General features: G+C 38.4%; 1 protein-coding gene across 8 annotated transcripts in view; it reads left to right on the forward strand.

Annotated features, from left to right (window-relative positions):
* The window catches only part of FOCAD (focadhesin), a 314,089-nt gene that overhangs the window by 215,434 nt on the left and 71,894 nt on the right, over positions 1–26,761 (forward strand). For all 8 annotated transcript variants that reach the window (XR_004350331.1, XM_032634650.1, XM_032634653.1 and 5 more), the window contains 4 exons: positions 11,226–11,318; positions 17,430–17,518; positions 20,700–20,744; positions 25,545–25,653. Coding sequence is in view for 7 of the 8 variants with exons in the window: in XM_032634650.1 (XP_032490541.1) it covers positions 11,226–11,318; positions 17,430–17,518; positions 20,700–20,744; positions 25,545–25,653 (336 nt within the window). In the remaining variant the exon portion in view is untranslated. The remainder of the gene's footprint in view (positions 1–11,225; positions 11,319–17,429; positions 17,519–20,699; positions 20,745–25,544; positions 25,654–26,761) is intronic.

The following is a 26,761-nucleotide window of genomic DNA, read 5'->3' on the forward strand; positions in this document are numbered from 1 at the left end:
CTTGTACCATCCCAGGGCAATCAGAGAACAATTTTAAAATACCTTTGGTTTTTTCCAGGATGACTCTAGTATTTCCTAACTCTCCTCCTTTCTTCTAGTGTTTCTTTTGTTGCAGTCCCTTTGGTATTTTTCCAGCTGAAGTTTCTTCAGACTTTGCTTTGGTTCCCATCACTGCTCTGTTCTGAGTCTTTTTGTTTTTAAAAAGGCTGTCGTCATTATTTCAATCTGTGTATTAATTTACCCATTGATGGACCTTTGGGTTGTTTCTACTTTTCCCAGATTACGACTAAAGCGGCTATAAACATTATCATACAGGTGTATGTGTGGACATCTGTTTTCATTTCTTTTGAGTAAATAACTACCTAAGAATGGGATTGCTAGGTCTTTTGGTGAGTGAATATAAGAAACTACCCGACTGTTTTTCTAGTGACTGTCCCATTCTGAGTGCCCACTGGCAATGTAAGGGAGTTCTGGTTGCTCTGCCTTCCTTGCCAGTGCTCAATATGGTCAGCTTTTTAAATTTAGCAGTTCTCATAGTGGTTAGTGGTTTCCCTTTTGTGGTTTTTAATTCGTGTTTTTTTTTTTAATGACTGCTGATGTTGAACATCTTTTCATATATTTATTCACCATTCATAGTTTTTCTTCCATAGAGTGTTCAGTTCTTTTGCCCATTTTTAATCCAGGTTTTTTGTTTTCAAATGAGAGTTCTTTATATATTCTGGATATAAGTTTTTTTAATTAGGAATGTGTTTTGCACATGTGTTTACCTACTCTGTAACTTGTCTTTTCATTTGTCTTTTGAAGAGAAGATCTTTAGTTTTGAAGAATTTCTCAAGTTTTTTTATGGTTCTTGCTTTTTGTCCTAACCCAAGTCTCAAAGTTTTTCTGCTTTTTTTTCCCCCGTGTTCTCTTTTTTTTTAATTAAAAAAAAATGAGGTATAATTTATGTACCGTAAAATTCACTCATTTAATGTGTGCAAGTCAGTGGTTTTAGTATATGCACAGAGCTGCATAGCCATCACCACAATCAATTTTAGAATATTTTCATCATAATGTAAAGAAACTCTGTACCCATTAGCAGTCACTCTCCATTTTCCTCACATCCCAGCCTTCAGCAACCATGAATCCACTTTCTTTCTGTGTAGTTTTGCCAGTTTTAGACATATAAATGGGATCATGCAATATGTGGGTTTTTTGGTATGGGTTTTTTTACTTAGTATAATGTTTTCAAGATTTATATGTACTATAGTATGTATCAGTAGTTCATTCCTTTTTACAACTGAATAATATTCCATTGTATGAATATATCATATATAGTTTATCCATTAATCACTTGATGGATTGCCTGAGTTTTCTTGTAGAAGAAGCTTTATGGTTTAAGATTTACATTTTAGCCTATGATTATTTGAGTTAATTTTTCATAAGGTATGAGTTATACTTGTTGAGTATACCATCCTTTCTTCATCTAGGCACCTTTGTCAAAAAATCATTTGTCGGGCTTCCCTGGTGGCGCAGTGGTTGAGAGCCCACCTGCCGATGCAGGGGACACGGGTTCGTGCCCGGGTCCAGGAAGATCCTACATGCCGCGGAGCGGCTAGGCCCGTGAGCCATGGCCGCTGAGCCTGCGCGTCAGGAGCCTGTGCTCCGCAATGGGAGAAGCCACCACAGTGAGAGGCCCGCGTACCACAAAAAAAAAAAAAAAAAAAAAATCATTTGTCCATATATGTATGGGTCTATTTCTGTACTTAATTTTGTTTCATTGTTCTAAGTGTGTAGACTTTCATCAAAACCACACAGTTTCACTACTGTTGCTTTATAATAAGTCTTGAAATCAAGTAATATGAATCTTCCAACTTTGGTTTAAATTCGGCTGTCTTAAGCCCTTTGCTTTTCCACATAAATTTTATTTATTTATTTATGGCTGTGTTGGGTCTTCATTGCTGTGCATGGGCTTTCCTTAGTTGCGGCAATCGGGGGCTACTCTTCGTTGCGGTGTGTGGGCTTCTCATTGCAGTGGCTTCTCTTGTTGCAGAGCATGGGCTCTAGGCACATGGGCTTCAGTGGTTGTGGCACACAGGCTCAGTAGTTGTGGCACACGGGCTTCAGTAGTTGTGGTGTGCGCGCTTTAGAGCTCAGGCTCAGTAGTTGTGGTGCATGGGCTTAGTTGTTCCACGGCATGTGGGATCTTCCTGGACCAGGGCTCGAACACGTGTCCCCTGCATTGGCAGGCGGATTCTTAACCACTGTGCCACCAGGGAAGCCCTCCACATAAATTTCAAATCAGCTTTGAGAAGCTACCAAAAAACCCTGCTGTAATTTTGGTAGAAATGCAAATTGAATTTGTAGATCAATTTGGGAGAGAATTGACATCTTAATAATATTAAGTTTTCAACCCATGCACAAGGTATATTTCTCTATTATCTTAGATCATGTTTTATTGTTTTCTTACTACAAATCTTGCACATATTTTGTTAAATTTTATAAGTATTGCATATCCCTAAGTATTTTTATGCTAGTGCGATTAGACTGTTTTTTGGTTTGTCTTAATTTCCAACTGCTTATTGCTAGAATATAAACATGTTATTGATACTTTTTTATGGCCTTACTAAACCCACTTATATTTTCTTGTAGCTTTTTTGTAGATTCTTTTTGTTTTTCATTGTAATGTTGCCTATGAATATAGATTGTCATACTGTTTTTCTCTTGGATCTGTATGCCTTTGATTTCTTTTTCTTGCCTGATTGCACTGTGTAGGACCCTTTGGTGTGGTTGAATAGCAGTGGTGAGAGAAGAAATTTTTATCTTGTTAACAGTCTTGGGGGAAAGCATTCAGTGTCTTAATATTAAATATGATGTTATATTTAGTTTATTTTAGTGTAGAGATTTTGTAGATATCCTGTATTAGGTTGATGAAGTTTCCTTTTATTCCTAAATTGCTAAGGGTGTTTATTACAAATAGATGTTTAATTTTGTCAAATATTTTTTCCCTACATTTATTGAAATGATTGTATACTTTTTTGGCTTGTTGATATGAATTATTTTATTATTATTATTTTTTTTTTTTTGCGGTATGCGGGCCTCTCACTGTTGTGGCCCCTCCCGTTGCGGAGCACAGGCTCCAGACGCGCAGGTTCAGTGGCCATGGCTCACGGGCCCAGCCGCTCCACGGCATGTGGGATCTTCCCGGACCAGGGCACGAACCCGTGTCCCCTGCATCGGCAGGCGGACTCTCAACCACTGCACCACCAGGGAAGCCTCATATGATGAATTATTTTGATTGATTTTCTAATGTGAACCAAATCTGCATTCCTAGGATAAACTCCACTTGATTATAATGAAGTATCCTATTTATTTATTGCTGAATTTGATTTGCTAATAATATTTTGTTAAGGATTTTTGCATCTTTGCACCTATGAAGGTTATGGTTCTGTAGTTTCCTTGTAATACCTTTGCCTGATGTGTTATCAGGATAATGCTATCCTAATAAATAATTTTTCCTAAAATGAACAGTAGAATTTTCTAGTGAAAATTCTGGGCTTGGAGTTTTCTTTAGGAATGTTTATAACTATGAATTCAATTTATTTAATACATGAAGCTATTTATCTATCCATCTATCCCTACTGATCCTGAAGTGGGGATTTGGGTGGCACAGCATACATGACAATTAGCGTGTCTCTCTCCTTTTTTAAAGTGTAAATTTTATAAAATCAGGGAGTTTGTTTTGGTCATGTGTTGTGCCAGTGCTTAGTATTCCTGGCTCTGCGGCATGTGGGATCTTCCCGGACCGGGGCATGAACCCCTGTCCCCTGCATCGGCAGGCGGACTCTCAACCACTGCGCCACCAGGGAAGCCGTTCTGCCCTGATTTATAACTATTTCTCATCCTGAGACTAACTTGGCTCCTGTTGATGAAGAAGCTGAAGGTGAATGACAGTTTCTTTCCCTGAAAGTTGCTGACTGTCTTGTCATCCTTTGGCATTTCTAACTCTGACATGATACTCTCACCTAAATTGGATGATACTGATTTGTCCGTGGATGAGAATGGCAGCCTTGCTTCATTATTTCCTCCATCTTTGGACACATGCAAATTTTCCTGATCCTGCTGCTACCCAACCATATTTATGCCTCAACATTAGGTAATGAGCTCTTTTTCATTTTTGTGTCAGAGAAGCCTTTATATAAAGCTTATTGGCAGCACTACTCTGAATGAAGTCTTTTTTCTTCTTTCTTTCTTTTGAAATTGATCACCATTTGATTTGTTTTGCCTTATAAATTAATTTATTTCTTCTGCCTTCTTTACATTTTTTCCCTAGATGCCCAAAAGTACATGTGATATAACCCATCATTTGCCCTTTTCTTTCAGTTCCTTCTTTATTTAAAAACATATTTCTTATGAAAAACATGGAGTATGTTAACATTCATGCAATATGAAACAATTAGATGAAAATTTTGAATAATAATTGTGAGAAGTGGTATCTGTGCTTATTACACATTCCCCTTAGAAAACACTGTGAAAAGTATTGTTTGCTGTATTTTAGAAACTCCATAATTACCATGTGATGTGAGTTGTTATGGTAACAGGGTTTTCCCCCTTCCTATTAAATAACAGAGTAAATGGTTGCTTGAGATGTGACTGAATTGTCAGCTTTCAAGCTAATGTTATCCTCATGGGAAGGGGGAGTGGGGGGAGAGGGGAAGAGAGAGATAGACTAAGCTGGAGAGAGAATGAGGGGGGGACGGAAGGAGGGTGGAAGGAGAAAGAGAGTTTTAAATGTCCAGAAAGCACCTACAAAGTGATGAGTGTCATTTTACTTTAAAAATGTGTCCTCTATAAGCCCTCCCTTCTTGTCTTCCAGTCACTATTTGTCAGGGGACAGGAATAGTAGAAAATTTATACTGTGCAAACAAGATTACTATTGACAGACAACTGAAGCCTATGATTTCTTATTTATAAACAGTGGGACATTGAGTGGCTTTGGGGGTCTCTAACACTAAGTACAAATGGTTTTTCTTCTGGGAATGTGGGAGGAGTCTGTGTATGTCACAGACCAAATGTAGTGGCTCAGTATTGGTGTGTCTGGGTAGCAACTGAAGTTAAATACTTTTATTCTTTTGATAATAATATATACATCTGGTTAACATGAATATGCCTTACTTTGTGAGATTGAGGTTTTAAAATCAATAACAAACACTTTACCTGTTGATTTTTATGTGCTGCTCTACCTTATCCCATTCTAGTTTTACAGTCAAACAGCCTCACCAAAGCTTGTCTTACTTGATTTAAATTATTTATTGAAGTGCTGTTAAAATGGGTATTTTCTTATAAAGGAATAATTGTATTTGTTAAGATCACTCAAGAGGTAGAAAACATTACCAAATTTCTGGGGAATATATTCTGAACAGTAAATTATCTAATTAGGTAGCCATGTAGTTCCTTCAAGAAAAACATGCATCAATGAGGAAACAACATCTCCTTTTTCATTCTGTCTTTTGACATTCCTGCTACATTTATGAATTGTGTTTCTAAGCAGGATATTTCTGTTGAACGAGTATTTCACATATATGTCATTAGAACTTGTATGATACAAATTAAAAAGTTTTGTTAGGAAATTTCAAAATACAAAGTTTATAATACCCGCTTTAAAATATCGCCTTGTCAGTCACTGTGTTTTTAATCTGGAATGAAACATTTCCCAGCCAGAACATTTTGGATATGTTCTGTAAAATTTCAAATAACTGTATTCTCAACAACTTGTGTTTGTGTTTAGCCGTGCCTACTAAAAATGTTTTCTAACATTGTGTTTTTACACATCATAACTTTCTGTGATTTCTTGATTACTTGTTTATGACAGTGTGGTTTTCACATGACAAGATTTTGCCTTAAAGCGAACACTGTACGTTTAATTGGTTAAACTCAGCAGGAATTTAAGTGAACACTTAAGTGCGAGATACTGTTGTGGTTTTCATGGGAGGGATTCCGGGATGAATAGGATATGATTTCTGCCCTTGGGATTGTATGAGATTAAGGTCCATGAACAAATAGTCTAAGATGGAATCTGTTGAGTATAATGGGAGAGGCATATAGTGTATTTCCAAGCATAGGGATGGGAGAAATTATTTCAGAAAGTAGAGGTGAGAGGAAGACTGGGCATTAAAAGCAACAGAAGCAGTCAGTGAATGCAAAGGTCTTGTAGAATATAGGACAGGCTTGGGAATTGGTTTATAACCCAAATCAACCAGAATACAGGTTAAATGAAAAAGAGGAGCAGAAAATCAAGTGGGGAAATTGGATGAGGATCTTAACCAGCAGGGCAGCAGAGTTCTCACATAACAACAAATTCTTTCTTTTTTTTTTTCTTTTTTTTGCCGCTATGAGTGGCATGTGGGATCTTAGTTCTCTGACCAGGGATCGAACCTGCCAGGGAGGTCCCTACAATAAATTATTTCTTAATTTGATTCTAAGATACTTTGGACACAGCACAGAAGAATTTGGACTTTATTCTTTAATGAACCATCAAAGGTTTTTGAAAAGAAGTTCTGAGTTAATGTAATAGTAGCAACACCATTCAGGATGTATTAGAAGGAGGAAAGATTTTAGGCTGTTAAGAGATCAGTTAGGTGGCCTCAGTAATCAAGGCAGGAATTAGGACTCCCCCAGTGAGGAAGTAGGGACAAACATAGTAAACATTTTAGAGGTAGAGATGACAGTTGAGTTGGGGGCAAGGGAGAAGTCCAGGATAAATCAGAAATTTCAAACCTGGTGATTGTAATATTGATGGGGTAATATTGATAGGAAAAGGAAAAATAAGAGAAAGAGTGGATTTTGAATGATGATGACAAAGAAGGATACAGAGGGTATTAGATGGTGGGAGGTGAATGTTTGAGAAGTGTATGTTCTAAAAGTAGCCATTTTCAAACTATGTATTTTAAATTTTATTTTACTGAGTTATATGCGTACAGTAGGTTTGTCCCCTTTTAGTGTATAGTTCTATGAATTTTGAGACATGAACACATTTGTCTAATCAGTACCACAGTTACGATGAGAATAGTTCTATCACCCGAAAATCCCCCCATGCTCCTTTGTAGTCAGCTCCTCCCCCGCTCCCCCATCTCCTGACAACCACTGATCTCTTTTATGTCCCTCTAGTTAAAACTGTGTTTTAAAAAGTACTAGGGACCACCACAAAGTAGACTCAGATGATCAAGAGGGCTGAACGCCAAGCCCTCAGCCTTCACCCTTACTTCATTTACACAAATTTTGCTTCTCTGTTTTATATATTGGCATTTTACTTAATATTTGGGGTGGGCTGGAAAAATTACACAGCTAAATACTCGAAAACTTTTATTCTACAGTGTTACTGCTACCACTCGAGCCACCATTGTCTCTTACCTGGATTTTTGCTGGAGCCTCTGAGTAGATTTCTCTGCTTTGACCTTTGCCCGCTACAGTCTGTTCTCAACAGAGCAGTCAGCATGATCCTTTTACGATGTAGATTAGATTGTGTCATTTTTCTCAAAACCTTATAATGGCTCCCCCTTTAGTAAGAGTAAAGGCAAGTCCTGAGAAGTGACCTAGGAGGCCCTGCTTTCTCCTGTTAATTCTCCAGCCTTCTCTTTTTACACTCTCCTCTTTGCTTACTCTATCTGTGCTAGTTACCCTGGCCTCCCTTTTGTTCCTAAAACAGGTCAGCCATGTGCTCACTTTAGGGATCTTTGCCTTACCTTGTGGGTTTTTTTTTAATTGAGGTAAAATTCACATAACATCAAACTAACCATTTTAAAGCTTAAAGTGTACAATCTACAATCCAGTGGTATTTAGTACATTCCCAGTGTGCAACCTTCACCTCTGTCTAGTTCTGAAACATTTTCATCACCCTTAGATGAGACCGTGTATGCATTAAACATTCCCTCCCACTTCTTCCTCTCCCTACCTCCTCCCCACCCCTGGAAACCACTAATTTGCTTTCTCTCTCTATGGATTTACCTATTCTGGACATTTAATATAAATGGAATCATATAACCTGTGACCTTTCGTGTCTGGCTTCTTTGACTTTCACGTAGTGTTTTCAAGGTGCATCCACATTGTAGCATGCATTAGTACTTCATTCCTTTTTATGGGCAAATAATATTCCATTGTGGATTTATCATATTTTGTTTTTCCATTTATTCATTCATGAACATTTGGGTTATTTCTGCCTGGCGACTACTGTGAAAGTGCTGCTTGAGCATTCATGTACAGTATTTGTTTAAATATGTCATTTCACTTCTGTTTGGTATATACCTAGGAGTGGAATTGCTAGGTCATTTGGTAATTCTATGTTTAACTTTTTGAGGAACAACCAAACTGTTTTCCACAGCAGCTGAACCATTTTACGTTCCCACCAGTTCTTCATCTTCAAGTTTTCACTCAGGCTTCATCTTCTCAACGAGATACCCTGACCACCCTATTTAGTCCTGTGACCTGCTCCTGTCCCCACTCTTGCCTTATTATCCTTCTTTTCCCCCTTTACCCTACTTGCGTATTTCCCTAATGTAGTCTCTCTTTTAGGCATGTGCAGTAATGTTTCGTTATACTTAGTACTACCTCTTAGACATAGAAACTCTTACTCTTTCCTAAGTCATAGAAGCTGCTCACCTTAGCAGTCCATTAGACACCTGTTATTCACTGCAAGGGTATACATAGTTAGCCTTAGAAAAACTGTATTTCATGTGTTAATTAAAACTCGGTGCACAGTGGTTGAGAACCCTGCTTTATCATCTGTTGAATAACAGGGTTGGAACTTCATGATTGGAATTAGTTTGTTGCTTGGGCTTCCTTCAAAGCCATCTCGCCAGTATAGCAAATTATACATGATTTTCATACTTCAGTAATGCAAATTATATTTTTCAGCCTAGCAACATTAACCTCTATGGGGTGACTGAACACATCCTAAAATGTGTTTTTGTTAAACATGGTCAAGGAAGTCTTTTCTGCCTGTAACACAACTGGAGAGTAAGGACGTGACTATGTTTAAGCTGTTTCTCTAAGTCTCTCTTCTGTAAGGGAAAGAGCGAGAAAGTGCATTTTTAAAGAGATTTAGTCACAGCTAACTCCACAGAACACTAAGACTAGGTGTAATCTCATAAAACCTGGGGAGTTCGGGCAGGTGTCTAGGCTCAAGCATGACTGCTTCCCTGCACCCACCTTCAGATGTGGTCTGAACAGCAGCAAGAGGGTTAGCTTTAACCTTCGGTTTATAGCCTCCTTGTAAGTAGGTTTCCTGGCATGACAGTCTTTGTTCTTAGAAGCTCAGCATTTGATTTGCTCATGTTCCTTTACATTTTTTCATATTACTTTCTTTTTTTAACTCAAGTTTAAGAAGCCAATTGAGATCACTGTCTTTCCAAGAACATCCAGTGCTCTTATTGCCAATTTGCTGAGACTGTGGATATTCTCAGTTGTGCAATGATGTCCATGGATTATGTAGCAGCAAAATTTTAAAATATTTTGAGGTTCTGAAGTAAGAGATAAAAGTTTTGGTTGTGGTGTTTGTATCCGTTCTGTGAAATCCAGGTCTCAAAATGGAACTTAAAGATAATTAATGTATTTTTTGAAAAGGGTAGGAAAAAGCTAAAGGGAAGTCCCCACATTTTGGAAACAGAGCAAGGTCAAGGACTAATTAATGCCGCCACAGCTTCCTGGATAACAAGAGAAGAAGCAGGAATTGGTAGGCCCCTTCCTTCAAGGAGTTTTGTTAACATGTTGACAAGGCTTCCCCTACCCTACTCAATAGAGTGAGTACTTGATCAGAAAAGCAAGAAATCTGACTTTATAATTTTTTTTTAGGTTCATTTCGTGATCTGCCGTTCCCTCTCTGCCTGTTCAAGGCTGGTTTTGCAGCTTTTCCCTTTTTCTCAATTCCAGGAATAAGTTTCACTTTGTATTTATAGTTGTCATAGTTGTGAAAGGGGCACATGTTGGAATGGCAAAAGACCTTATCTTTTTCATACAGTTTGAGTATCTAATTTTTAAAAAAGAAGCAGTGGGATGAGGAGTGCTAGATTGCAGACAGACTGATCTCTTTGTTCCCATAGGTGCTTCATAATTTTGCCTTATAATCTATTTGTGTACATTTCTGACTCTCCCTGCACATTTCTGAACTCTGTGCAGTTACTGATCGATTTATAATCCTCACATCCTTCCAGAGTCCCTTGCGTATAGTAGGCCCACACTAAGATTGGGATTAGAGAAAATACCAGAAGCCATGGGAACCAACTGTGTTCAGAGAGGCTGTTCTCTTCCCCATCACAAAGCACTTGAGAAAATTAATTCCTATAATACAGTAAAATCTCTTTAAACACTGTAGTTATCATGATTCTGGGGTAATTATGTAGAAATTTGTCCTTTTTGTGTTGTTGTTTTTTGTCTGTAAGACACAGACTAAAGTTTCTGTTGTTTGAGTTTAGATGAGATGAGTTACAGGAAACATGAAATGTGATGCACTGTGACTATTTTTTCTTGAGTGATCTTTCTTTAACAGAAGCAGACCTGGGAAGATTTGTCGCAAGATAGCAGTATAGTAATAGGTAGAAACAGAAATGACTATGAAAACCAGATGTTTTGTCTGGGCCTGTCTTCAGAAACAGGATTTCAGTGTTGGCATATATCATTTTTCTCTTGTTTACCCACACTGATTAAAGGGCATTTATCTAGTGGTGTGCTCAATTGCTGTGTGCGGGACTCATTTGCATGCTCTTAACATCCTGGTTTCTACACAACATGATATTTCTGATGGCAATTTAAGTTTATTACTTCAGAAATTGTCATATTGGAAGTCCAAGATGTGAGCGATATTTATTTTTATTTAAAATTACTAGGGGGATTTTGTTAGACAATACCTAGTTTCCTGACATTGGCAAGAGGCTTTACAGAGTTTCCCCCTGATTTTCGAGGACATATTTGTATTACACATACATCTTAACTTGTTATTATTGTAGGATTTTATTTGCTTTAATTTAGAAAATTCCAGGCTTACTGTATTTTGTCCTTACAGGACTCTAAGCTCCTCTCCTTTGAAAATATCCGAAAGATCTTATTTGTGGTTCTGATCCTAGACTGATTTGGTTTGTTTTAGAATCCAGACCATAGAAAATGAAGGGAAAGAGAGAATTGATGATACAGTTTTCATTTTATTCTGTTTTAATACTGTGCAGCCTAACTTATGTCCTGGTACGTTTTTCCCACAGGTTCACATCCAGCTTTCCGAGTGGCACCGTGCAATTTTTCTCCCACAGGCCTGGCTCGCATATATGACTCGTGCTTATCATGCCATTTTACAGGTAATGAAACCACGGGGTGACTTGCTCTAGGGCGTGTCTCTTAAGGTTTACTACAAATACGTATTTAGTGTAAGAGCACTTAGAAAAATAGCACTGTCAAAAAGGCAACGGTTATTTTTGCTCATAAAAGAATGTGAGGCATGCATATATAACTGCACTTAAATTTTAAGTGTGATGCCCGCCCCCCGCCAGATGTGTGTTCCATCCAGAGCTGCCTCTTGAGCGCTCCTCTCCGAAGTCCTGCTGCTCTGTGAACGCCTCTCATTGTCCCAGATATCCGTGGTGGCTGTCCCACAGCACCTCAATTTGAGTGTGTCCCAAACTGAGCTCATCGTTTCATCCTGTACCTGCGCCCTCTCGAGCTGGACTTGCTTTTACATCTCCAGCTTCGTCTCTTAACCCTTCCCCTGAATTTTCGGCCTTGCTCAATTTCTTTGTTTTCCCAAACTCAGCATGTCTTCCCTACCTCTTGGCTTTTACCTACACTGTTCCTTCTGTTGCAGGCACTGCCGTTCCCTCTCTGCCTATTCAAGGCTGGTTTTGCAGCTTTTCCCTTTTTCTCAATTCCAGGAATAAGTTTCACTTTGTATTTATAGTTGTCATAGTCGTGAAAGGGGCACATGTTGGAATGGCAAATTTCTACTTGTTTTTTTTACATGGTTTTATCTGTGTGCCTTCCCTCTCTGTGTGCCTCCTTAGAACCCATGCTTCCCTTTTCAAAGCCCTTATCACCCTAGTTATATGTCTGGGGCCTCCCTCCAGTTGGCTCTGTTCCTTAAAGCCAGAAGCTGTGTTTTCCTCTCTGTTGCGTGTCTAGAACCTGACATGTGTCTAAAACATAGTTAGTGCTCACTAAATAAATGAATTACGCTCAATTTGACTTCTTTTATTCCAGTAATATTATAAGTTATAGCTTGTGAGTTTTTAAAATTAGAAATAATTTTTAATCAGTTTGGGAATATATGAACATTTAATTGCATAAGGAAAAAACTACTAACTCAATCCTTTTTCCTAGCTTAAAATTCTCTGTTAAGGATGATAGAAAAAATCTAAATTACTTAAGTAATTTATGGCCCCAAATAAGATTTTCATGAAGGCTTAGGAAATGAGGTGTTATGGTTAAAGGTAACAGCTGTCCTAAAGGATAGAGGTGGGGCTGGAGGAATGACTAAGCATCTCAGCATTGATGTTCTCAAATTAAAACCTTGCTACAACATATTCGTTCTAGAATTTATCTTCAGAGATTCTGGTTCACTGGAACTGAATAGGAGATCCGGAATCTCCATGTTTACCAAGCTGCCAGGTGCTTTTAATTCAGTCTATCAACCCTACTCTGAACAACAGTGTTTTAGATGGTTCCCCAAACTAAACTGGAATCTGCATTTTAAAGACATTCCCTTGGAACCATTGTACCCTTTTGCTTGGCCTACACACTTTTTTATCCTCAGCAGCATCTGGCCACTTTGTTTTGAGTAGATGCATAAGTGAATGAATGAATTACCCCTACACACCCTTAACCAATTATAGTTTTTATTCAAGAAGAGTGAGATTGCTTATCAGAGTATGCACTTTTTCGCACACTCATTTTTCCCTTTGTAAGTTTGCAGTGTTTTCCTTCACCAAACATTTATGGAACTTACTTTACTGGCCAGGTCCTGTGCCGGGTGTGTGGGATAGAAAGAGGAATAAAGCACTCCTTCCTCTCAGTGAGCTCCCAGTCCAGTGCAGGAGACTAACGTGTCCACTAGCAATGCCAGTACAAATCTTTGATGCTTTAATAGAGGATGTACTCCAGTATAGGCACCTGGAGCTGGCAAGAACAACTCCTCCTGCAGCATGTACTGAGAATTTTATTTAGCTCTTAGCATAAAGAAGGCGAAATTGAGTAGGATTATGGTATAACATGCAGATGACAAGCAACTTATTAAAAAAAAAAGCCCTCGGTGGTTTCTTTTTTATAACAAGAGCTACCATTTATTAAATAACTAGTGTCTGTCCAACGTTTCATGTATAGTATTTCAGTTCATCTTTACAGAAGCTCTTTGAAGTGGATGTTGGTAGCCTCATGTAGAATGGGATTATAGATGGGGAAGCAGGGTTAGCTAGGGAAGCAAAGCAAACTGCACAAAATCTAACAGTCAGTAAATGAGAGAACTGGAACTTAACCTGGATTTGTCTGATTCCAGAGCCTCAGCCTTGGCCACTGCATCATGCATTTTCCCTAACACCGTCATTAGTTGTTATAAATAATGCAAATTGGTTTAATATTTTAGAGGACAGATCAATTTATGAAAAGCCAGCTGAGTATTTTTAGTAACACAGGTCAATTATTCTGCTTTTCTACTGTTGTAGGTGATAGTGTGTATCTTTATTTATTTATCACTTAAAATCTCTTTCCTTTGGGTTTCTAATAAGCCTAGTTCCATTGAGAATTGGGGATTAAGAGGTGAAACTCAAAGTAGGGACTATAATAAAATTTTCAGTATTATTTGAAAAGTACAGCAGTGCTTTCTAGGCTATCACTATTATTTGAAAGTATGCTGATGCATTTTAACTGTTCAACAAGTCTTTTAAAATGAGCCCACACACTTAAACAGAATTTGTGGGATCTTAGAAGAATTAGAGGAACTGCCAAACTCCTCATCTATATCAAGAATTTCCATCCTGGAGGATAACTCTTTGTTCAGTACAGGAGGTATAGTTACTTCCATCTGGTGTTAGACATATTTCGTAGCATTAGACTAGAGAATCATTTAGAGGAGCCATGTTTTATTCAATAAGCCTGGGAGATACGCTAAAAGGTGCATTCTACATTATTTCCCAGAGGTTGACTATAATGTGAATGTTTGCAATTTGAACGCTTCTAGTGGTTTTTGCTTAGGCGTCAGCTTCCAGCCTTATCTAATTTTTCCACAAGAACGTCGGATTTTGAATTGTAAGCATATCAAAGTGGTTGACATGGGGAGGTATTTGGATTTCTTCCCATGAAGTTGAAAAATGCAGATACGAGTTGATAGACAGTTCCAAGTCCATTTTGGTAAAGTGCCCTCTACAGGTCGGCTTTACCTTGCTGCCCTTGTGGGATGCTGAGGAGGTTAAGGTCTCCAGCCTTTGGTTAAAGGGCCCTTAGGGACTCTGAATATGACCTCCGACAGGACAGAGGAGTTAAAACAGGTAGACTGCAGATACTTGTTTCCTGAGTTGGTCAGCTGGCTGCACAATAATCTGAAATCAAAACCGGTCAGGAATTGTGATCCCTAGCAGATTACTCTTTGACCATTTGTAAAGGTTGTTTGTTTGTTTGTCTTTAATGTGCAGGTTTAGAGTTAGGTAAAATTTGCTCACTGTAACCAGCAAGCTTGTGGTTACCTAGGCTGAAGATTTTTTTTTACAAAGGAAGAAGAATAGATAAATTAATAATTGGTATCTACAGGCAATCCAAAAAACTCAGTTCAGGACTTCCCTGGTGGCACAGTGGTTAGGAATCCGCCCGCCAATGCAGGGCACACGGTTTGAGCCCTGGCCCGGGAAGATCCCGCATGCCGCGGGGCAACTAAGCCCGTGTGCCACAACTACTCAGCCTGCTCTCTAGAGCCTGTGAGCACAATTACTGAAGCCTGCATGCCTAGAGCCCTTGGTCTGCAGCAAGAGAAGCCACTGCAATGAGAAGCCCACTCACTGCAACAAAGAGTAGCCCCTGCTCGCCACAACTAGAGAAAGCCTGTGCGCAGCAACGAAGACCCAACACAGCCAAAGATAAATAAATAAATAGCTATTTAAAAAAAAATCTCATTCCAACCTTTTCTCTCCCAGTGAGTGTCCCCACCCTACCCCCTTTCTTAACCACAGCTGTTAACCAGAAGCAGAGGTAACTGAGTTAAATGCCATTGGATCTCTGTTATCAGTAGGTGAAGAATTGGATGCAAAGTAGATCTGAATAAATAGCCTAACAGGGACTGGGTAGAAGGAATTTAGAGACCTTTCAGAAGAGGAGATTGAGAAGAACCGGGACTCTGAGAAAGAAAAAATGAGAAATTTACTTAGTCACTATAGAATAGTTGTACTGGTTTATGACTACAGGAGAGATCAGAAAAGTAGGCCTTCTGAAGAGGCTGCACATATACTGGCCTTTTTGTGTTTTGCTTATTTCTGAACAGATTTTTAACCTTTTAATTTCTTATTTGTCTTTTTTTTGGAAAGCATTATGGAAAGTAAATGTTTTAGGAGGAAAGAGGTATGATTTAAGAAGCATAACAAACAGAGAAGGCAATAAACATGATTTTCTATTTTGCCTACCCTCTTGGGAGGCTGCTATCAATATTAAATATTAATATCAGTATCTTGCCAGTTTGATCACCTCTGATACCTTGCTCCAAGAGACAGAGGGAGAATGAAAGGGTCAGGATTCTATCATTGGAAACACGGAGATGGGGATGAACATGATTGAAGTAAATAGAAACTATGAAGGATGTGAACAGAATGCCCATCAGATCTCAGAGTGCCTGAACTGGTGAGCCCCAGGGCACTGTGTGCTGGAGGTTGTGCAAAATACAGGGACTCCTTAGATGGATAAAACCATCCTTATACTCTTCAGTGAGCTTACAGGCTAGCAACTGAGAGTATATGAGAGAAATACAAGGGCATGCAACTTTATAGTCTGGATATTACATTTTGGGGAACCTTTTTGAGAGTGTACAGATTAAAAATATGAATTATTTCAAGAAGGATTTAGATATATTCGTGAGAGAATAGATTATAAGAAGATAATAAGGAGAGTTTGTTTTTGACAGCAAACCTGGTAATGGTAGCAGTTATTTGGTACCAGTCACTGCACTAAATAGACACTTTTCCACATTATTTTATGTGATGCTCTAATACCATGAGTTAGGTGTTTGCTATAGTTTACAAATGGAAATTGAAGCTTAGAGAGGTGAAGTAACTTGCCCAAACTTACACAGCAAGTAAGTGGAAATGACATTAGGTCAGGACATCCTGATTCCAGAGCCCACATCCTTAACCTAAAGCTATATTGCTTCCCTCTCTAGAATATATAGAGAGTTTAATTTTTCTTCTGTAGAGCACACCTTAGATCTCTAAAATCAATTAGAAAAAGGCAACCAATAGAAAAATGGACAGAATAGGAAACCCAAATAGTCATTAAACATCTGGAAAGATGCTCAATCTCAGTAAACAGTAAAATGAAAATTAAAACCATAATGGGCCCCATTTTACACCTCCCCAAATGGTAAAAATTTAAAAGCCTGGTAATTTCAAATGCTGGTGAGGATGTGAAGCAGCCATAACTCTTATTTACCGCTAGTGAGAATGTGAGCCGCACGACCACTTCTGAAAATGGTTTGGTATTACTCAGTAATGCAATATGCAATCTGAGTTCTTGTTCAGTTCAGGGTATATCAATAAACCAGAATTTCAATTACATTTAAATAATGTAGTTGGTGATGGAGTAGAGGGGAAAGCATCTGGTCAAAATAATCCTGAGTATAAAAAAATAGAACAGATAATAAATATTTGAAGGCATTGCCCTTAAAGGGATGATGATATTAGCTATATTTTTATTGCATGGTACAGGTTGAGAATTATATCTATAAGTTTAGTCAAGAAATAGAAATATAATGTGCATCTGTTTGAGAATAACTTTTGTTATACATTACCTAAATCTTAAGTGTTATATACTTCCTACTCATTTCTACCATTCTGTTAGAATACTGGTACCCAGACCCCAATCTTGGTATCATGTCAGTTGAAATTGTCAGCTGCCGACACAGGCAGATTTTTACAATATAGGGAATTTGTTGATTGGGACCTATGGACTTCAAATCTGCTTTTAATAGATATCCCCAAATGAAGTGCTCTGCACTAAATTTGCCAAACATACAACTTCTCCGGGATATACTTATTTGGTGAATGTGGAAATCCCTGAGCAGTGATATAATTCTCTCTCCTCACACATCCTCTGTCAAAATCTGATATCTTATCAGGAACACCTAAGGCCAATTGGGAAAGGATTGTTACCTAAGTGTTTTCCAAAGAAATTTTAAGATAATTTTGGCCATAGAGTTTGCATGCTGATTGATGCTGTGCTTTTTGCAGGGGAGGATGGGAGAGCTGGAGTTGCAGTTAAAACATGGAAAAGAAGGACCGGAGGAGGTGCAATACAAAAAAAGCACAGCCTGGCTCTGGTAAGGGGATGGCTTTCTGTGCTCATTATTTGTTATGGGAAATGAACTGTGAGGGAGAAGGTGACCACTTTAAAGGCTTTAATGTTGGAATTTTAACCTCTGTATGAGCCTGAAGGGCAAAGGGCTGAAGATGTGATAGGTGTATTTTCTATTTCCTCCCCAGATCAAAGGAGGAGCACTTTATTCATGGTTTTTAAATATTTTTATTGTTTTCTAAAGCAGTGTGGAAATGGTTTCTTTTTCCCTTTTTCCCTATAATTGATTGTTTTATATGCTTTTGAATGAAAATTGCGTTTTTCCCACTCACTTAGTCAAGGAATACCCTTCCACTCCCCTGCTCCTCCCTCTCCAAGACATCTTCATTATTAGGAGCAATTTTACCATGTCAAGTCTTTAATTTCTTTGGCAGATGTCCCCCAGTGAATTCCCACTATATTATCTAGAAATGTGTAAGTGCTGGCACATTAAAAGCAATTTAAATTGTTACATGGGTTGTGATGAATACCTTGTCAGATTAATGTTGCAGCAGCCTAAATCTAAGTAAAGTGCCCAGAATCTAAATAGCTTTTCCTGTAGCCACAGGTTTCTTTAATATAAAAATCTGTTCAAAGGTTACTTGGTTTCAGTTTTTTATTTACTAACAATTGGCATATGTAGAAAAGCAGAAGCTGTGTGTGTGTGCCCGTGCGCACACGTACACATGTACGGTTAACTAATTCGATTCTAAGTTACATTTCCTAGATTCATTTAAAAAATAGCAATGCAGTTTAAAACGTTATGACATTGGATTTAAGATTAGAGATTAAGAATTTGGATTTCGCTTCCTATTTTCCTTTACACATAGTTTTAATTTCATCTTCTGAAAATGATAATTTGGGGAGTGGTCTGTTAGCAATACTCTTCCAAATATACATGGTGACATATGGAATGGAGGATGTGAGAGAGAGATAGAAGTCAAGGATAACTCCAAGATTTTGACTGTGAATAACTAAAAGTATGGAGTTCCCATTTACTAAGATGGGGAAAACTATAGAAAAGCAGGTCTGTCTAGGGTAGAAATCAGGTTTGAGACTTGCTAAGCCTGAGATACCTAATTAGATCTGTACTTTGGAGATATCAAGTAGGTTGTTGACTATGAGTCTAGAGGTCAGGGGTAAGGTCAGGGCTGGTTATATAAATTTGGGAATCATCATCATATTGACTGCATTTAAAATCACAATGCTGGATGAGATCATCTGGGGAATGAGTAAAGATAGAGAAAAGGTCAGAGGAGTGAGCCCTGGAGCACTTCAACATTTAGAAATGGGGGACATGATGAGGGAGCCAGTAAAGCAGATGGAAGATTAGTGTTGTAGGAAGAAAACCAAGAGAGAATGGAATCGTAAAAGCCACCTTAAAAGCTGAAGGAAGAAAGTGTTTCAAGAAAGGAGCAACCGATTGTGTCAGATGCTGCTCTGAGACTACAAAAGATGGAGACTGAGAACTGAGCATTAGATTGGGCCTCTTGAAAGTCACTGGTGACCATGAAGGAGCTGTTTTGTAGGAACAAAAGCCAAATTATAGAAGGGTCTAGAGAGTGGAAAGAGATAAACTGGAGTCATAAGTATAAGCTACGCTTCTAAATGAGTTCTGATGTGTGAGAAGCAGTGGAATGGGGCAGTAGCTGGAGGGCTTCTTTTTTTAAGATGGTAGATATTATAGTGTGTTCACAAGCTAAGGGGAGTAATACAAGTGGAGAAGGAAAAATTGGTGATGCAGCAGAGAGAAGGGAGAGTAGGTAAGAGGAGGGAACTAATGGAGGGAGTGGCTCTACCTAGAAGTACAGGCAAGTCATCATCTGTCAATATTTCACGTTGACCAGTAAAAGAATACACTGAATGCACTATACTCCATTTAGGAAGACCAAGATTGGACAATACGTTTTAGAGAAATTTACTGTCAAATGGTTTTATAAAGTACAAGTTTAAGGAGCAGTTTGCAACTATCTGAAAAACTTGGTTCTTAAGAATGACTCATTCTCAAAGAGTGCTGAATAGCTAAGAATTTATTATATTTCAAATGCAAATACAGTTATATTTGCAAAACTTTTATGATAGTTATAAAAACTTTGAATTTATGAAACTCAAAATGTACAGTGAACATGTTATGATATCATCTTTGGAATATAAATTTGGCAGTCAATGATTGTTTTTCACTTTATCTCAAGACTCTTATATGAAAAAAACTGTGAATATTTTAATTGAACATACCTTCCTTTAAATCCACAAATGTAAGTATTTTCTTTTAGTTCAATTTTATAACCAACATTTTTTTTTATTGAGGTATGATTGATGTATAACATTATATCAGTTTCACGTATACCATAGCAAACATTTTAAATTTTATTTTCCATACATACATAGTGAAAATTCTATTATCTACAATTTGAAAGCAGTAAATTGCTGTTTTGGTGAGCTCTTGTGCAGAAAAGAGAGAATGTTTTAGTCAGTTCAGGTTGCTATAACAAAAATACCATAGACCAGATGGCTTAAACAACAGAATTTATTTCCTACAGTTATGGAGGCTGGGAAACCCTTGATCAAGGTGACAGCAGACCTGGTTCTGGTGCGGGCCTGCTTCCTAAGTTTGCAGATGGCTGCCTTCTCCTTGTAGCTTCACATGGCAGAGAGCAGAGAGAAAGCAAGCTCTCTGGTCTCTCTTCTCTCTTCTTTTAAGGACACTAATCACATTCATGAGGGCCCCACCCTCATGACCTCCCAAAGGCCCCACCCACCTCCAAATACCATACATTGAGAGTTAAGATTTCAACGTGTGAATTTGGGGCAGCAGGACACAAACATTCAGTCCATCACAGAGAATAATATAAAGGACACTTGTATACCCAGCACTCAGTTTAAGAGATGACACCATGAAAACACTGTCTATACATTAGTTGCATTCACCTCCTTCCCTGCCTCTACTAAGTAACCTAAGGACTAGGAAGATGAAACTGTCTTGGAAATGAAGCCCTTATTACAGTTCTTTCACATTACACTAAAATTCACCTTACACTAAAATTCTACATGGAAGTTTTAAGATCTGGAGTCATTGCCAGAGGTTCTTATTAATTGATGAATATGCAAAAAGATTGGTTTCTTGCTCTACTATAAACTCTCATACCTATTTTCCGTCTGTATCACAGGGTTCGAGACATGTTGACTGATGAGGTCACCAAAGCAGCTGCAAAGTAAGATCCATTTATTCTCTTACCAGGAATTTTCTATAAATAGTTTTCTTCCTCACAGGTACGAACAGTTTCTCCTTTTCTGGCATTTCATTACTTTAAGGATTTAAAGGACTTTTCAGTTATTTTTTAAAAAGTCAGTTGTTATCCTTTCTCATATTCAGTTAATTCTTACTACATGTCTTTCTGTGAAAATACGGAGGAACCAGTGCAGGCACATAACTTTACATCAGAGTAGTGCCCATGCTGTACACCTAACAAAATGCCCTGTGCTTTGGCTTAGATTTAAAGGATTGTGATTTAGTACAGGGGAGAAAAAAATCTTTGCTAATGTGAATTATGTCTATTTTACAAACAGATGATTAAATCTCAACTGTGAACCGGTAAATAATTTAAGGTAGTACCTCCTTTTTTTCTCCTGGTGTTATTGGGCCCAGGTTAGCTAAAAATTGAATTTTTTAATACTAAAAACTAATGTGAAAACCCAGTAAAAAAGCAATTTCCATCATATCCTTATGGTTGTTTTAACAAAAATAACTTGAGTGTTGCTACCTTGAGGCTTTTTATTTATCTTAAGCCAACTCTTACTAAGAAAATTATACCATAGTGAACTTGCTTGAACAGTCTCTTCAGGTCCCTTGGTTAGCAAGCTGCCTAATTGTTCCTGGTAGTAAGTTACATGTCAGTTACATACACTTCTCCTTTTCACTATTAGCCTTAGCTTGCTGCTGTTTGACTTCCTTCCTTCTTATTCACCAAATAATATAGATATCTTTGACCCAGAGAATTTCATACGTATTGAAAGTCTATATTATCTAGAAATATTTAACTACAGTTTATTTTTCTCATGTCCTAGAACCTTCTGTAGCTACATAGATTTTGCCTAAAAAACAAAACCCAAAAAACACCATCTACCTTAGAATTCGCTTTCCACCAGCAATTTCTTAAGCAGGTACTTTGCTCTAAAACCTGATCTCAATACCTGATCACTACTCAGCCTCATGTCTTCTGAATATAGTGGTAATCCTCCCCTACACTCAATTCCGTGGGAGGCAATGGGAAATATCTGTTGACAAAATGAAAACTAAAGTACAGAGAGGCATTGATAGGGACTCCTTTGTGTCTGTTTACCTAGTTTGGTGAACTGCAGACACAGTGGGAGAGCACTCAGCTGCTTATTGGAGGGGAGGAGGTGCTGGGATGGGGGGCTGCCTTTGGCCTTTACCTTTCATAGTTTGTTCTATTATGTAGTCTACTCAGTTCCTGTTAAAAACAGTGCTCTGACACTTGCAACAAAAGCTCAAATGCTGAAGAAACTAGCAGCTTTCTATTAAAACAAACTGTAATTTTGCCTCTCCAGTAGTTTTGGCAGATTCCATTCTAAAATTTTAGTTCACCAAGACTTTAATCTTAGATTTGCAAAGCATCATTTCATGATTAATACCCAAAAAGAGTGTGTTCACATTCTCAGTGGTATGGAGTAAAAATAATTTATGTTCTCATGGTGTTACCTTTTCATCAAAAATTTCCCAGTATTTTATAGACCTTATCTTATTAAAGCAATCCTGACAATACTAGGCATGACAGCAAGTGAGCAGGAGATAGTTAAGGTCCAGAGGCTGAGAGATTAATGATAGAGTGGAAGAAAAAAATCAGTCTGCTGCCTTCTCTTTACTTTTTCCCACTGACTTGCTCCAATCATGTGAGGACCGCATCACCATCTCCTGCCAGCTTAGCCTTCTATTCCTTGGACCATGGCTGCCACAGGCTACTTTGGGCCAATGTAGGGCTTATTTTGTTCTGAGGCATAAATTAAATGTAGGAAGTAAAACACTAGTCACAACATTAGACTGATTTGCTCATTTGAGAGCATTTTTAAAAGCATCAGGGATAGGACTAAGGGAGAATCAGAACACAGATAAAACCTGATGATTGATGTAAATTTATTTTCATTGTTAATAATTAAATAGATTTGAACCTGAAGATAAAAATCCCCAAAGGCTTGGGTCACTTTACTAATATGTAATGTAATACTTTGTCCCTAAGAAAGCATCATGGTAGCTCATCCTTCCTTGAGCTTTTTAATTAGGTTAATGGCATCTGTTTGTTTCAAAGGACAATTTAATTAAAATGTCAGTGGTGTTGCCTAGATAAATACTGCACTGATGCTGACATGTTATTATGCAAATTAATCACTGCTGCTTGACTGGTAGGGGATAGTTATGTAATCAACAAGGTGAAGAGTTTTTGCTGAACCTATTCTAGAGTTTCACCTGGCCAGTTCCTCCTTGAATTTGTCTCACTGTGTATGTATGGAGTGTCTTCTCTCCATAACTTACTGCAAGGCAAGTGGGGAATGAAGAGATGTTCAAGAGCTAGTCACCGGTGGGAGGGAGACGCAAGAAGGAGGAGCTATGGGGATACATGTATATGTATAGCTGATTCACTTTGTTATAAAGCAGAAACTAGCACACCATTGTAAAGCAATTATACTCCAATAAAGATGTTAAAAAAAAAAAAGAGAGAGCTAGTCACCACCGTACCTTTATGAAATGTGTAACTTGGCCTAAGCATGCATTGTGACTGTGAGCTAGTTTTTCCTATTCAAAGATTAATGTCCAAATATGCATTTAGTCTGCATCCAAAGGTCTAATTACCAGTGACTTTAAATACATTTTACCCCATTTTACAAGAACAATACATGCTCAGGAATGTCAAGACCAGAGAAACTTTTGAAATACAGTGATTTGGGGTACTGTTTTAAAACTGAGGCTAAATTTTCTTTCAGAATTTCAGGGTTAAAAAGACACTTTTTATGTCATCTTGACTAATATTCTTGTTTTAAAAGATGTTGATACCCAATTTCTGGTGACCATCTAAGAATTTCTCCAGGGTGATAAATTCACTGAGAATTTAAAACTTTTTAAAATCTTACTTCAGGGATTCGTGACCATTTTGTAGCAGAACAGGCTTCAAGGTATTCTCAGTTAAAGGAAAGGGAGAATATTAAAATAAAGGATTTTTTTTTTGCGGTACGCAGGCCTCTCTCTGTTGTGGCCTCTCCCGTTGCGGAGCACAGGCTCCGGACGCGCAGGCTCAGCGGCCTTGGCTCATGGGCCCAGCCGCTCTGCAGCATGTGGGATCCTCCCGGACTGGGGCACGAACCCGTGTCCCCTGCATCAGCAGGCGGACCCTCAACCACTGCGCCACCAAAAAAACGATAAATAAATAAAGGGTTTAATTTTGATTTTGTTAAATGATTTTCTGGCTAGGGCACCCGGGCATGCCCACATCTTGCCTTGCTTCCTGGGATTTTAATGTTAGCTATAGGAGTTCCCAGTAATCCTCACTGCAAAACTGCTTCAACCTCAAGGCTTCCTTTCTGTTTTCTCCCCCTGCCCCATCCCTCAGTGTAAATGTTGTTGTCTTATCAATGTATGATAGGCCTCATGGAGGAATGATCTAAGAAGAGATGAACAAAATGATCAAGAGTGCAGAGCAAGGCTTCACTGAGCTTAATCACCCGAGAGTAGGAGAGAGAAGGAAGGAAGGAATGGATGGATTGATAGAACTTGATAATGGCGAGTCCTGAGTTCCATTCTTACCAAATGGAAACAAAAATGCAAGAACACAGGTGTATACTAACCTTTTGATACTCACTAACTCACATGTTCAGTCATGACTGTGGCCTAGGGCTGGAGACACTAGGCTTGCATGGGGAGCAGGGCTGGAAATCTTCCTCATCCCGCCCATCTGCTCTATTCCTGTACCAGGGTAAGCAAGGGAGTAGTTCTTGGATGTACACACTGATTAAAGTTCAGGTCTCAAGTCCAGGTCTGGGGAAGGATTCTCTGCATTTCTGGGAACCCACAATCATAGAACTCCCTGAGAACTGAACTATCCGATGGTAAGGGTGCTGTGTTGTCTGAGTTCTGTTATGATGAAGTCCACAAGCCAAGAGCATCTCATCAGTGTCCCACTGGGGATTTTATTCTATAGGCTTACTTTGGAATTATGGAATAATACTAAATGTACATTTTCCAGTGGTAAGTGTATTTAAAAGATTGTTTTCTTGATACCAAATTCATAAGTCAAACTTAAGATTTTATTGCCAATATTAGAAAACTACCATTTGAGTGATATAAAAAGACAACTCTCTATGCAAATAGCCTAAAAGCAAGCTTTTTTGGCATTATCTAGGGTTTCTGAATTATGTTACAGACTGACTTTAAGGTTGCTGGCTTTGGCATATTAAGAGAAAGAAGGGAAAAATGATAATGACGGAGGAAAGCCGCCAGCGTGTCGAGTTGCTGTTAAAGTATGCCATCTGAAGTGGTTCACTAGAAGCTGATTCCACACACCAGTGCTTTAGAAAAGCCAGGGGCCAGTTGCATTCTGCTGGGCTTATTCACACAACTGTCCTTCGCCGTGTTTCCAAAACAAATCAGTACATTTTTATATTGGCCAAAGATGACACCGAAGAAGATGGCTTGGGAAATGTAAGGTCTAAAGATGAAATAAAAATTTTAGGAAGAAGAAGCTTAGATGTATGAGCTTATTAGATTTTTTAGGTTACCCAAAGCATAATGACCATACATTTATAAGAAGAATTAAAAATCAGCACTATTGTCAGAAGGAGGAAAGAAGCTGCTGGCATCAGGGAACCAACATACCTGTGTTTACAAGGCTCTGTGAAGGGATGGAAGTGCTTTTGACCTCATCTGCCCTCCCTATAATAGCACCTTCTCTTCTCCCAGTTAATGCCCCCAAATCCTCTCTTGGAATTTTTTTCTTTTTAAACAGAGACAGCCCAGTGGTCAAAGGCAACGCGCTGTTAGCCTTAAGCAGCCTTGCTGTCGTCGTTTCCAAACATGAAGCCAGCCTCTCCTCAGACTCTGAGGGTGTCCTGGAGGTGAGTTAAGGGTGATTAGAACCAGTTGACCTTTGGTTGTGTAACATGTGATAAGTGAGACTTCTCCTAAAGCCTGGCCCTGAATTTAGGAGGTTACAGTCATTGGCTGTGCTACCCTATGCATCTTTATACCGTAAGCTTAAGTGTCCTCTAAAACACTTTTCTTTGCTGCTTTTCTGTTTTGCTTTCTCCATCACGGTTAAGTGGTCATTTCCATTTGAAGGTACCAATTTTATGCAACAGGGCTTGTCTTTTTGTGATTACATCATGGTAACCAATCTTAGGAGGTTAACTAGGCTTACTGAAAGTGAACAATGATGTCAAAAAAATGATAAATAAGCAGTGTTTACTGACTGAAAAAAATTGCATTTTGCATTTTAATTGTAGATGTCAGTGACAAAGTGCCTATTCATTTTTTGCAAGGCATTTATTTCTTAATTAAACATGTGGCAAGCTGGCCAATGTTCGTTTCCAATGTACTTTTTCAGATAATTCATATCTGTCAAAATAAAAAGGCATGGATTTATTCTTCTTTTAAGCCCCATTTTCTGGTAGCTATCATTATCTGGAGACAGTATAGTCAAGTGGTTAAAAAACACAGGCTTTGGAGTAGGAGAGTCCTAGATTTAAATCCTAATACTTGCATTTACTAGCTCTCTGGCTTACTGTTGGTAACCTCACCTTTCAGAGCCTATTTCCCCATCTGTAAAATGGGGATAACAATACTTACCAGATAGGGTTATTGTTAGGATTAAATGAAGTAATATATGAAAGGCACAGTGGCTGGTAAATAGTAATAGTAACTATTATCATCAGCATCATCACTTCTTGCTGCAAAAAATTGGGCTTTATTCAATGCTATTCAGCCTATCTCTGTCCCCACAGAGTGCCCGATGGACCATTTGTATTCTTTTTTCATGGGAGGGCTTTTTGGTGGGTTCTTTTTGGGCAAGAAGCCAACTCTAATTTAAATTAAAAAGGAACTAGAAGAATAAGGAATCTGGAATCCCATGGAATTGAAGGCAAAGTTTAAAAACTGAGTTGGGAGAAGAACAGGAGGCAAGTTGGGGAGTCCACACACAGGTACTGATGAACCATTTCAGCAGAC

The sequence above is a fragment of the Phocoena sinus genome, chromosome 6 (assembly GCF_008692025.1).
Source record: "Phocoena sinus isolate mPhoSin1 chromosome 6, mPhoSin1.pri, whole genome shotgun sequence".
Lineage (NCBI taxonomy): Eukaryota > Metazoa > Chordata > Mammalia > Artiodactyla > Phocoenidae > Phocoena > Phocoena sinus.